The 13,209-nt window shown below is 51.5% G+C and overlaps 4 protein-coding genes across 4 annotated transcripts; 2 read left to right on the forward strand and 2 right to left on the reverse strand.

Annotated features, from left to right (window-relative positions):
• Nucleotides 1–1,078: 1,078 nt before the first annotated feature.
• On the forward strand, nucleotides 1,079–3,455 carry J4E82_011118 (uncharacterized protein; the record flags this gene model as incomplete). The annotated part of the gene is made up of 3 exons (XM_051737327.1): nucleotides 1,079–1,615; nucleotides 2,035–3,091; nucleotides 3,280–3,455. 3 exons carry the CDS (start codon nucleotides 1,079–1,081, stop codon nucleotides 3,453–3,455), a joined length of 1,770 nt encoding a protein of 589 aa, XP_051582901.1.
• Nucleotides 3,456–4,307: 852 nt separating this feature from the next.
• Nucleotides 4,308–4,947, reverse strand: J4E82_011119 (uncharacterized protein; the record flags this gene model as incomplete). The annotated part of the gene is made up of 2 exons (XM_051737328.1): nucleotides 4,308–4,888; nucleotides 4,941–4,947. 2 exons carry the CDS (start codon nucleotides 4,945–4,947, stop codon nucleotides 4,308–4,310), a joined length of 588 nt encoding a protein of 195 aa, XP_051582902.1.
• A 3,062-nt stretch (nucleotides 4,948–8,009) lies between these two features.
• Nucleotides 8,010–9,523, reverse strand: J4E82_011120 (uncharacterized protein; the record flags this gene model as incomplete). Its single annotated transcript, XM_051737329.1, has 2 exons — nucleotides 8,010–9,350; nucleotides 9,404–9,523. The coding sequence occupies 2 exons, from the start codon at nucleotides 9,521–9,523 to the stop codon at nucleotides 8,010–8,012; spliced, it is 1,461 nt and encodes a 486-aa protein (XP_051582903.1).
• Nucleotides 9,524–9,903: 380 nt separating this feature from the next.
• On the forward strand, nucleotides 9,904–11,338 carry TUF1 (translation elongation factor Tu; the record flags this gene model as incomplete). Its single annotated transcript, XM_051737330.1, has 3 exons — nucleotides 9,904–10,072; nucleotides 10,122–10,150; nucleotides 10,205–11,338. The coding sequence occupies 3 exons, from the start codon at nucleotides 9,904–9,906 to the stop codon at nucleotides 11,336–11,338; spliced, it is 1,332 nt and encodes a 443-aa protein (XP_051582904.1).
• Nucleotides 11,339–13,209: the final 1,871 nt, after the last annotated feature.

Below are 13,209 nucleotides of genomic sequence, written 5' to 3' on the forward strand. Positions count from 1 at the left end.
AGTCTCAGTTCGCGATTCTAAAAAATGTCTTGGCAGTCAATCAGGTCAGTTCACTACCTCCAGACTGACAGTTTGAACCGCAAAGATGAACTGACAACTGACTGATTGACTGATAGCAACTCTGGATCAGTGTAAGGGCCGCCCTTCTACTTCCAGCATACTCTTCATTTCGGCCCCCATTACACTGCCTTCACTAGGATTTTGTTTGGCGCCAGAGCCTATCGCTGGTGATTATGGGCTGCAGGACACTAGCCTATACGAGGGAGCTTGCTAGCTTTATGCGGCCTCACATGTATCCATGTCAGCAATCGCCATGGATGGGACCACCATGGATGGGATTCTCAACTTTGCTCCAGACCTCTGGGTAAGATAACGTCCCGCCTTACCTACGGCCTTCCGGCCATTGTCATCATGTGGATCGGATGCGACACTACCTCTCGGGTATCCACCAAGACATTTGTGGTCTTATTCTGCGGCTCTGGCTTTGGTGGCAACCTCTCACCATTGAGTCGTGCCGGCTGTATTGCTTAAAAAAGGCCTAGGCAATCTAGTTTAACTTCGATGCTGCGACCAAGCCCGGGCGTTCTTGAACGGCAAGCGGTCAGGTAGATCTATGCCTTCGGCTTGGTTGTTCTGCTTCCGGCCTTGTGTGTACACACCCTAGTGAACAGGATTACTGTCGAAGCTCGAGTAATCCCAGCCTCGCCAAAGAATTCGTATGCCCAGATGCTGCCGTCATATGCAGGCCGGTTGTTAGCTTCGTCATCGTTTTATAGTTACCCGTTCCTGCCTACTTCCTTCCCCTTCCCGAGCCTCCAGCCCATCTTCCGTCGCAAGGTATGTGATGCTCCCTTTGGTACCCCATTCTTGTTGTTCTTGATCTTTGTACTATTTCAATTGGAGACGAAGGCATCTCCTCGCGAACAACACTACATCCATTTTGTCGCGAGAGCATGGACTTTGTTCTGTTTATATAGCGCTTCAATCCCTCTAAAACCCCATCACGTGTCTAACTTACTTATCCAGCTCCAAGCCGTGTGTCATTCGTTCAACCGGCGTAGCAGTCTGTCGCTTCAAGATGCGCACTTATTGGCCTCTCTTTCTGGCTTTGACCGGGTCAGCTCGCGGACAATATAACAGTACAGTTCTGGGTGCTCAAGCCACGCCATCACCGCCCTCGTCTTCAGCGGAAGCTGCTGAGGAGACCTTCCAGGCGCAAGGTGGAGGTTATGGCCAGGGCAGCACTTGCAAGACCACAAGCACGATATACGAATATGGAAAGCCTTCCACCTCTACTATCAAAGTTACTGTCACATCACCTCAGACATGCCCAAAGCCGGTCACCAAAACCCAGACTGTCACCTCGTCGCAGGGATACGGTGGCGGCTATCCTGTAACTGTCACAGTCACGTCTACGAAGGAAGTCACCAAATCTGCCGGAAACAATCCTTCCCCACCAAAGACAATCACTGTCACTTCTACGAAGGAAGTCACCAAATCTGATGGGTACAACACTCCCCCCAAGACGATAACTGTCACAACTACCAAGTCTGGTTATATTACGGTCACTTCTCCTGGATACTGCGCAAACCCACCTCCCATGACTACTACAAAGGTATGTTTGCCCTTGAGTTGTACTTGAACACATACTGACTGAGAAAGACCAAAACTCTTACTGAGTCAGCATCTTGCCCTGTTAAGCCCCCCGTGACCGTGACTCAGGTGAACAACTCCACCATCACAAAGGTACTTTCCCTTCTCGCAATGATTCCAGGTCATCACTGACAAACTAGACCGAGCATGAAACCGTTACGGGGCCCACGACAACAATAAACAACACTATAACTCAGCTCACAACGCTGACACTGACTTCGACAGTGGTCACAGTAAGTAGTCTCCAGGAATTTCTTTTGGCTTGTTGGCGCTCTACCCATCCCGATCACATGCCATGGTGTCGCTTGCTTGTTCCAATCATTCCACCTGCCGCCTCTCTGTCCAACCGCAAGTCGCTTGAGTCCACTAACATGCTTACAGCTGGTCCCAACTACCGAAATCAGTTACACAACGACTACAGACTACAAAACTAAAACGGAAACTGATACTACCACAAAGACCGATACTACAACGGAAACCGACATCACCACGAAGAGTGACACCACCACGAAAACCGACACCACCACGCAGACTGACGTTTCTACTACGGTCAGCATCTCTACGTCTACCTACACCTCTGTCACCACTTACTCTACTACACTCACCGAGACTAGTACGCTGACACTACCGGGAACCACTTCTGTCACAACAGAGACAGTCGTCTCTACAGTCACGGCAACGCTTACCCTGACTGACTACATTTCCGTGACGCAGACTGTTCCTGGACCGACTGTGTCAATTCCAGGCCCAACAGAGACTACAGTGCAGACAGTTTCAATCCCTGGTCCAGTACAGACAGTATCAGTGCCTGGGCCTGTCGAGACGGTATCAGTACCTGGACCAATCGAGACCATCATCAGTTTCCAGCCGACAACGACAACAGAGAGGATCAGCATAACGACAACCTCTCTCACAACTAGTATATCTACTTCAGTGTCAACTTCGACAACGACAGAGTTCATTGTGACTACTTTTACTCAATCTGGTACCACAATCACTAGTACCGAGACAGTCACCTCTGAAGTGTTGATCACGACTACGTTCACGCAGACTCTGCCAACAACTGTGGTTTTGACATCTGATCGAACTTTCACCCTCACAACTCCAGGCCCTACGCAGACCGTCGAAGAGACCGACACCGTTACCACGACAGTTGAAGAGACGGATACTCTTACTCAGACAGTAACCGAGGTGTCCACTTCACTCAGCACTCTGACCCTGCCACCACAAGTCATCGTGACTACGACCACCCTCGAGGGTGAGACTTCAACAATCACAACTCAGCTCCCGCCTAGCACGGTAGTATCAACGATCGTGTCGACTCTCACTTTCCCGCAGGTCACAGTGACTTCTGTCAGCGTCTCGCCTCCTGAGACCGTAATAGAGACATTTACACAGCCAGGTCAGATTACTACCACGACTTTGACTCTTCCCGGAAGTACGACAACGTTCACGACGCAGCTCCCTGCAAGTACTGTGCTTTCTACCATCACTCTACCTGGCGACATCACAACCACCACCGTACAGCTTCCGGGCACTACATCCGTTATAACCACTCAGCTTCCTGCGAGTACTGTAGTTTCTACCTTGACGCTACCAGGCGATGTTGTCACTTCCACAATTCAGCTTCCAGGAACTACTTCCGTGGTCACGACTCAACTTCCCGCGAGTACCGTAGTTTCGACACTGACGCTGCCTGGCGAGGTCACGACATCGACTGTCCAACTTCCCGGAACTACATCTGTGATAACTACCCAACTTCCCGCGAGCACCGTGGTCTCGACAGTAACGCTCCCGGGTGACGTAGTCACTTCCATGATCCAGCTGCCTGGAGAAACCTCCATCGTGACTAGCCAGCTACCAGCCAGCACTATTCTCTCGACGATAACTCTACCTGCTGTCACTTCTACGGTGATCAGCCAGTTGCCGGGAAGTGTTTCGACAAGTACCCAACTAGCAACTGTCACCTTACCGGGATCGACAGTTTTGAGCACTATCTCCCTTCCAGGCTCGACCTCGGTATCTACTGTAACCTTACCTGCAACGATATCGGTCTCTACTATCCTGATTACCCAGTCATTCGTTACCACTCAAGTTCAGCCTACGACAATTGTGCAGACGTTGACCCCGAGCTCATCCTCCACGACGCCTGCATCTATCTCTTGCTCTAGCGAATGTCAGATCAGTGTTACCGCGACCATACTAGAGTATCCTGGAACGGTTGTGACTAGTACTACGTTCATACCAACTGTCACTCTCGAGATCTACACAAATGATGCGCAACAGGATGTCAGCTCTTCCCTTGTCACCAACCCACTACCGCCTCAAACACCCACTACAATTACTTGGGAGTACTCTGGCGTGCCCCTGACTTACCCTACAACGTACCTGGCCTACGAAACATTCAGCCATCTTGAGGTTGAGGCGGTAGGGTCGGCTTGCGTTACTGAAACCGACACGTTGACATTGCCAGCACCTACGAACTACGCTTCCCTTATTGTGCCCTTGAGCGAGGTTCCTAATACAGCATTCGTAGCGCCGACGGTAGTCGACTATCTGAACCAACAGCCAACCATCACTGCTCAGCTTGGCCAGACTATTGGTCCAGATGCATGTGATCCAGCGTCCGGTGACGGGGGTTTTGCGACCGCCGTTCAATCTCCACTTGGGACTACCACTGCTTTAATAAGCCAAGAAGCCCTCTTTACAGCAACTGTTAAAAAGCCGACAGCACAGTCCCAGGTTTTGCCATCTTCTGAAGCTCCAGCCACTACAAGCACAGCACCAACGAGCAGTGCTGCTCCCCCAAGTTCAGTGCCGCCACCACCTCCCCCAACTTCAAGTAGGCTACCCCCTCCACCTCCTTCTTCCAGCGCAATTCCAGTTCCTAGCAGCTCGCCACCACCTCCATCGAGCGTGGCACCACCACCTAGTAGCCAAGCGCCATTGCCATCTAGTACTGTTGTCCCACCATCCAGCGTTGCGCTCCCACCGACAAGTATCGCGCCTCCGTCAAGCAGTATTGCTGACTCCGCATCTGAAGGTCCATCGCCATCTCCCATTCCCTCGTCGTCTGCCTCGCCTCCACCCCCCGAACCATCAACGGTTCCTGAACCATCGACCGTCGTCGAACCTTCTTCCTCATTGGAAGCTCCCTCTTCTGCGCCTCTCTCCTCGATCCTGGTATCAAGCCGCACGTCTACGCGCTCGACTACTACTTCGGAAGGCAGCTCATCTGTTTCTCAGAGTTCAATGTCTGAGTACACTGGAGGTGGTGCCTTGCCAACAGGGCATATCGCAGGTTTACTCCTCGGAGCTGCGGGCCTTGGTCTGGGGCTGTTCTAGTCGCTTGATTGGGAAAGTAAGGACCAGTAAATACTTTTCAATGTTTGATGTTTAATGCAATAATGCTCGACAATGGGCTGGTGCACACCTCTACGGATGTGTTGGATGTAATGTTAGGCTCAACAAAATGCTTCATTTCTACCAATCTAATATGTGAATACCCTTCCATCTCATGTCACGAACATATTGCTATATGCTGAACTGCTGTATCGTCTCTGCTAAAATTACTTACCATATGAGGTAGTGGCCGTCCCTACGCTCTTTCCACAGCAATCCTCCGTCCTTGCCCCACTTCGTGCCCTCTCCTCCAAAACCCAACAACCTTATCTCAGCCTTGCCGTACCCCTCACCCCCTCAACCCAAGTGACATCCATCAGATCCAAGCCTCCAATACTACCATCCAGCTTAGCATCTTCATCTACAGCGTTCATCCAAGTACAAACGCAAGCTAGACGTGCAAGCCAAGCTTTTCCCTTCAGCTGAGTTGTTGAGCGCCACAGACAAACGCCACCAGATGCGGAGATGGGCCGATGACCACCCAAATCCCGGATCCGTGGAGCGACGTTGACCTGCGAGGCGACCCGCGCATGCAACATTCTCGGTGCGGGTTCGCCGGATATGGAAGTAGCGGCCGAGTACGAGACCGTTGGGCGTTGTTGGTGGTGTTCTGTGGGCTGAGCTTGGCTCTGGTCCTTCGAACAGCACATGTTGCTTGGCGTCGGAGAGGTGATTGCGAGGGAGGTGTAGCGATCGTGAGTGGGGATATGGGAAAAGTAATACTGATACAGCACTTGGCATTCTGCGCGGTTGACGTGAGTCGTGACGACGCATGCCATTATGGCGATTTGATACGTCGATTTCACTTTCCCGGATGGATAAATGTCAAGCTCGAAGCCTTGATATCGAGGACGATTCCGAACACCCAATCCTGGGTTGGTGTGGCTACAATTTCGCAAAGATGTGAACGCCATGAATAGCAAAACGAAGCATTAACATCCCGCAGCTTTGGAGGTTAGCGAAAGAGCCAGCCGGAGACACATTAACCAACTCCGTCGTGGTATCTGGCCGCACGACGCCTTTCATATGAGCAACGTAAGTTCTAGGGTCCAGAAATTTGCAACGTGTACAACTCTCTTGAAGCTATGGGTATGGATCAATGAGCTACAACGACGGCAGCAGCGACAAAGGTGTTACCGATCTTCTTGTATCACTGAGGAAGGCCGTGGGCGTACGTCATGTTTGTGGTATTGGTCCTGGCATGTGTGTCCAAGAATGCGCTCTTGATCGCATATCCATGAGCCAGCATGGTGAGACTATTTCTGGTGACCGTTGCAAGTTCCTCCTAGCAGTTCGAACTTGTAGACTTGCACATGAGATCTGGGACGGTTCATCGTCAATGATACTCTGCAACTCTTGGATGATCTGGCAAATGCTTTCTTCTTAAATTTGACGACACATGAGTGGTCTTCGAACAATCTTGCATACTGTTCCGACACCGTTGCTTAGCACTCTTTTTGTCTCATGTCTGCTTCCTTCTTGAGCTTTCGTAGCTTGGCTTACCTTGCGTTGAATCTACCACGACATGGCAGTAGCAGTTTCCCAGACCTTTGCGTTTTCTTTTCCGGCCTGTCGAGTCAATCAATTCATCCAAAGTCTTACCGCCTCTGTTCACAATCGCGGTGTCGGTGGAAGCTCCCATATTGAGTGCCACCTCACACGCCCGCATATGTACATCGACTTCGTCTTCGCCTCCGATCTCCAATGCGGTTAAGTACATGGTCTCAATAGATAAAGCGTTGCCGGCTATGTTGACAACGCTTTGTTGCCCTTCCACTTCCTAGAACGCATCGTCTGCGTCAGGCAATCGGATCAAAATAGTGGCCGGTCATTCGTGACAGTTGTCTGATGTCCCGCTGCGGAATAGGCCAACAATAGTCCATCCTACAATCCCTCCCTATTCTTATGTACATATGAATCTGATCACATCTCTTTAGCAGCTGTAGTAGATCTTGAGCGCTTCCGCATTTGTTGTTCGGATCTCGCTAGTGATTACGTCTAATAGGCGGTCAGTATATCTCAACGTGTCATAGAATTTGTATTGGTTCTTTGATTGCTTCCTCATGGCGACTCTAGTTGGGAATCTTTTGATGAGACTGGCAGAGGTTAGAGGACGTTTTTTGACCAGTATCGAATTTACAGGGCGATTTGAAGTGTGCTACGCAGAATTCTGCGCACTCCTGTCAGATGCTGATTGTTTAGAAGAGGACGTGTCTTGCGCGGGTTCTGCTTCTCTATGTGCGTTCTCCTGCTGCTCTCACTGTTTCCCGGAACTCATGGTGTTGGATTCTCATATTAGTTGAGGTATAGTGAAGAATAGTGAGAGTACTCGATCATAGCGCTGTTAGAGCTTGCGTCGAAAGTTTTACGGAGCTTGCGTTTAAGGTCCTGTGGAGAGTCGTGAAAGTTGAGCGGAAGATCGAGAGCCGGAAGATATGAGCAAGCGCGTGTGGCCTTTACTATGATAGGAAGATACTCTGACTCTTCAATCAGCGATAATGGCATGATAGGTACCAGCGACCAAGCCTATTAGAGTATCTAGCTGTAGAGAGTAACGCGCAAGGTGGAAGTTTCATCGCTCCGACAGAAAACCTATATTCGATAGTGATATGCTAGATAGAAAAAGTACGAAGAAAAACTTATCATGTATCACGACTAACCATAGAAGGATTATTATACTGTTGGAAGCATGAAAAACGACGACGATTCAGGATAGGTTTGCGTTCGTAAAAAGTCCAATAGTGATCGTGGCGCCAAAACGGTTTCAGACTTCGCTTTTGAAAAGGTGGCTGGAAGGATGAAGATAGGAGAGAAGGAAAGACTAGGAGAAGAAGCGATTCAAAGTTCTCGAAGTTCAGACGTGTGGCAACAAACACGATATCCATTCGAGATGTGAGGATTCATATACACACTGCTCTCAAAAACGCAGGGTCGATAGCTATGCTTTTACCATACTATCCATACCTCTCCAATACTTCCGCAATCTTTTCCCTCACGCCCTGCTTTCCCTCATACTTCTCCAATAGCTTAGCAACAACATCCTCTCTCTTCTGTCCACTGGCTTCTCTCAGAATCTCTCCCTCCTTCGGCAGTCCAATCCACGCGTGCGGGTACTCTTTGTAATCTGTCTCGCTAATCAGAGGCAATGGCGCTCCTTCACTTCCAGCAAAGAAAGCATCCACATCGTTGTTCTTAACGTCCTGCAGAGTGTTGGGTTTCCAGTTTGGACGCTCCTTCTTGCGCTCTACCAGACGTGCTGTTACGCCCTCGACGAAATCGGGGTGAGCCATGAAGCGGGAGGCGATGTCGTATTCTTTCTGGAAGGTTTGGGCGATGGACCATTGGCGGCCGATGCGCATCTGACGGAGAGCTACAGAGACAGAGATTGGCGACCGGCTGTTGATAGTCTGAATAGTCTTGTCGGCCCACTTCTGGATCTCCGGATCGTTGTGCCCAGTCTTGACCTGCTCAAGCGATTCCATAATGTTGCTGATACCCGGCTGGTCGTCATGGAAGACGGTGTCGATGACCTTGCGCAGTTCGCCCGAGATGTGTGGTCGCTCGGCGGGAAGGCCAGTGCTGAACTCTTCAATTGTAGCGTTGATGATCTTGAAGCGCTTGTTGAGATCCATGTAGTCGGGGAATTGTAGTTCGGCGAGACGCGCCTCGAGTTGCTGGAGAGTGGAGGAGTGAACGTAGTGGGTTGCGATGCCGTGGTAGAAAGCGTCCACGCCCTTGAGCTGCTCAGATGTGAGGGCGAGATACGTGCCGAGAGCGCCTTCCATTCGAGGAAGGAAGAAGGATGCGCCGACGTCTGGAAAGAAGCCGATGGTCGTTTCGGGCATGGCGAAGAGGGTGTTCTCGGTCGCGATTCGGAAGGGTGCGTGTATCGAGAGTCCAACACCGCCGCCCATTGTGATGCCGTCCATGAAGGCGACATAGGGCTTTGTGTATGTTGCGATGAGGTGATCTAGCTTGTATTCCAATCCAAAGTAGTCTGAGCTCATCTGTTGTCCTTTTGCTCCTTCCTTGTTCCACTTTGCCAGGGCAGCGACGTCTCCTCCCGCGCAGAAAGCGCGGCCGTTGCCCTTGATTATAACGACGCCCGCCAGTTCCGACTTTGCCCACTCTTGTAACCTCGGTATGATCTTGCGGGCCATGGAGCCATTGAGCGAGTTCAGCTTCTTCGGCCGGTTGAGCTCGATGCTGCGTACGCCGTAGTTGTTGGTGAAGATGACATCATCGGGGTCATCGTCTTGCTGCGCTTTGAGAAGGTCTGCGGTGGGTGTGGCGTACTGTATAATTGTCAGGTCTGGTCGCGTATAGTGGGCTGGAGGGGCGGCTGTACCTTCCTTGACCCGCTCATCCAGGCTGGATTTGTGATCTTTGCGCGCAATGGCATGGCTTTTGTCGTGCTTATCCGCGAGACGCTGCTCAGCGGCGTTCTTGTTAATGTGCGGAGAGACATGTGTGCGTGTGTAGATGAATGCGCGACGATGATGCAACTTTCACAGCTTCTGCCGACGAACCTCGGGTAGTCGCGCAAGACGGCTACAGGACAACCAAGTCGTCAATTGATCTGTTCTAGCAGAGGGAGAGCACGTGGGAAGCCCGAGAAGATATCAGTCTGAAAGTTGACATATATTTACCGGCAAATGTCTTCCGCCCGCAATGCTCCATCGCTCTTTCTCAAAGTTGTCGAGCTCGGATCTCCCCCTCACATGATTGGACGATGCGCTACCATTTCGCGCTAAGAAAATGATTTGAGCCTCGCCATCTCCAGATATCATCGCCATCTCAAGCAATCGCATCCCTTCGTTCCTTCTGCATCGTGTGATCGGGTCAATCATGTCGAGCTTTTCCAGAGTTTTCCTGCGCACTACGCGCTCTGCTCTCCAGTACCAGCGTGGTGTCTCCCCAGTGCAAAATGCTTTGGGCGCGCAGGGCACCAGCAGGTGGATGAACGGTGTACGGAACTACGCCGCCTTCACTCGAGACAAGCCCCACGTCAACATTGGTATGCCTCGTCGAATCTGCTTGCCTATGACTATACTAATGGTTTCTAGGTACCATTGGCCACGTTGACCACGGAAAGGTGCATCGCCGCTCACCCCACATCTCCGCCATCATCACGACTAACACGTTATAGACTACCCTCACAGCCGCCATCACCAAGCGACAAGCAGAGAAGGGCTACGCCAAGTACCTCGACTACGGTTCCATCGACAAGGCTCCCGAGGAGCGAAAGCGTGGTATCACCATCTCGACCGCCCACATCGAGTACCAGACCGACAACCGCCACTATGCCCACGTCGACTGCCCCGGTCACGCCGATTACATCAAGAACATGATTACAGGAGCTGCCAACATGGACGGTGCTATCATCGTCGTTGCTGCTTCAGATGGTCAGATGCCCCAGACCCGTGAGCACTTGCTGCTCGCCCGTCAGGTTGGTGTTCAGAAGATCGTTGTCTTCGTCAACAAGGTCGATGCTGTCGAGGACCCGGAGATGTTGGAACTCGTCGAGATGGAGATGCGTGAGTTGCTCACCAGCTACGGCTTCGAGGGCGACGAGACACCCATCATCATGGGTTCCGCTCTATGCGCCATCGAGGGCCGCCAGCCCGAGATCGGTGTTACCAAGGTCGACGAGCTGATGGATGCTGTCGACTCATGGATCCCCACTCCTCAGCGTGAGACCGAGAAGCCTTTCCTCATGGCTGTTGAGGATGTCTTCTCGATTGCTGGACGTGGTACCGTCGTTTCGGGCCGTGTCGAGCGCGGTATCTTGAAGCGTGACGCTGAAGTCGAGCTTGTCGGCAAGGGCACCGCGCCAATCAAGACCAAGGTCACTGATATTGAGACCTTCAAGAAGTCGTGCGAGGAGTCGCGCGCGGGTGATAACTCCGGTCTTCTCCTCCGTGGTGTCAAGCGTGATGACGTTCGCCGCGGTATGGTTGTTTCCGTTCCCGGACAAGTCAAGGCTCACAAGAAGTTCCTTGTCTCCATGTACGTTCTAAGCAAAGAGGAGGGTGGTCGTCACACCGGCTTCGGCGAGAACTACAGGCCGCAAATGTTCATCCGAACTGCCGATGAATCCTGCGCACTTCACTTCCCAGAGGGTACCGAGGATGCGCACGACAAGCTAGTTATGCCCGGTGACAACGTCGAGATGGTCTGCGAACTCCACCAGCCCCACGTTCTAGAGACCGGTCAGCGCTTCAACATGCGTGAGGGTGGCCGAACTGTTGCTACTGGTCTGGTTACGCGTGTTCTCGAGTAGATTAACGAAACCCAATGAACCCGAAGAAGAGGCGAATATCTCCGGGGTGGATTCCAAGAAGCCTTCTTTGTAAAATAATTGTGTTGGACATATCCCGGCTCTCCGCTTCTCGATTACCCTACATCATGTACTTTAGCAGCACGACAAAACGGATCTAGATGGGAGGCGTTGACTAAACGATGAACATGGAAGAATGTAATGACCTTTGACAACAGTCGCCGCTGCAACCCTGCTGAACAATCGCTAGGTCTCGACTCTCTGATAAACAACAAATGTTGATATGTCTTAACGGCGCAATTGGGCGGTACCGGAAGCCTTGGCGCGAATGATCCACCACTTGCCAGTACTGGTCAACGTGCTTTCTTCTGCGACTCCACCTGAACGACTAGATCACCTCCAACATGGAGACACCCGTTCGGCTCCATACCACCGCATGAGGCTTCTCGAACGCAAATCACCGTGTTCAGGCTGGGCCTTACTTCCAAGGCGCTGCGTGCTGGGTTTAGTCGGCCGATTTGATATCACTACAAAGGCCCGGGCCGAATTTCGGGCGTTCCTGCTACTGTAGCGTTCACGTCAAAAGTGCCACCGGCTGTGCGTTTCGGACGAGTCTACACTGCGCTGTTTTCATCATGCGGTTCTCCAATGACCCTTCCAGGAACAACCTAGAAACGCTTCTCAACATAACGCGCGTAAACATGCGTCGAATGTCGCACGTTTAATTTGACCATCATCCATGGACCAGGAACGGCTCGTACAGATCAAAACCTTGCGCACAACTAACGACTCATGGGTGAAACTAGTTGTGCTTCGTGGTATAGAGCGTCGCGTATCTAGTCCCTGCCTTAGCCCATGAAACGCATGAGGATCTGGAGCTGTCCCTGCATCCAGAATGAACGACAATCAAAAAATCGTTCGACATGTCACCTAGCCAAGAAAGTTTTGGTCAGTCTTTTAAGGGTGAACCTCTTTACAGCTAAATTTGGCAGGGAGCTCAACTACCACAGTCGCCCAGCAACCTCTCATTCCAAAGGTTAGGTCGGCATATATGGATCCTGATATGAGTACTGGTTGCAAACAGGAAATTCGTCTCGAGACAAGTGAGCCATCACCGACAACCGGGGATACCCTCATCCAAGCTAGATCGCACCTTCTTCCCAGCAGCTGTGTCTTTGCACCGGCACGTTTCAACGTGCTAACGCCCATTGGCAAAGCTTTGCGACTCGGCCGCAAGTACCGCAACGTGTTGATCGCCGTTGATGCGTTGAGCTGGTTAACAGCTCACTGGCATCGGAACCCTACGTTTCCTTCCTTCTCCGAGGTCCAATCACAATCCATCGTGTCTCGTTGGCTACCAGGACCAGGTGTCTACTGGCCTGAACGTTGCTATAATCAGGAATGAATTGCTCGGGTGGAGATACTGCGCCAGCCCCGTTCCTGCTAGACCTGCGCTCGTGGATTGTCAACCGAGGAAGATCCGCAGGATTGCGCCGGTGTACCTTGTTACATTTCACAAAAACGGCTATCACACAACGGTTAGCATGCTACGCAAGCATTGAATAGATTGCGGATAGGTTGCAATCATGCAGGCGTGGTGACAGTATAGGATCAGCTATGAAAGGTCTTGAAGGGGGATCAAGGGACTCGCCGAAGATTACATGGTATGATGTATGCGACTCTCCGAGTGGTCGTCGCTGATCGTCTCCCCAGGTAGACAACCGACCCGGCCGAAGTACCAAAACATCATCAAGCGAAAGATACCGACCCCATGGGGCATTTTGACACAGCCTTGGATCCTTACCGGGAATCACCGTTTGGAAACCACGTGAAACCATTATCTAGGATCGGATAAGACGTCACACTGCGAGGAA

This window comes from Alternaria postmessia (assembly GCF_024291825.1).
Source record: "Alternaria postmessia strain BMP 2775 chromosome Unknown scaffold_167, whole genome shotgun sequence".
Lineage (NCBI taxonomy): Eukaryota > Fungi > Ascomycota > Dothideomycetes > Pleosporales > Pleosporaceae > Alternaria > Alternaria postmessia.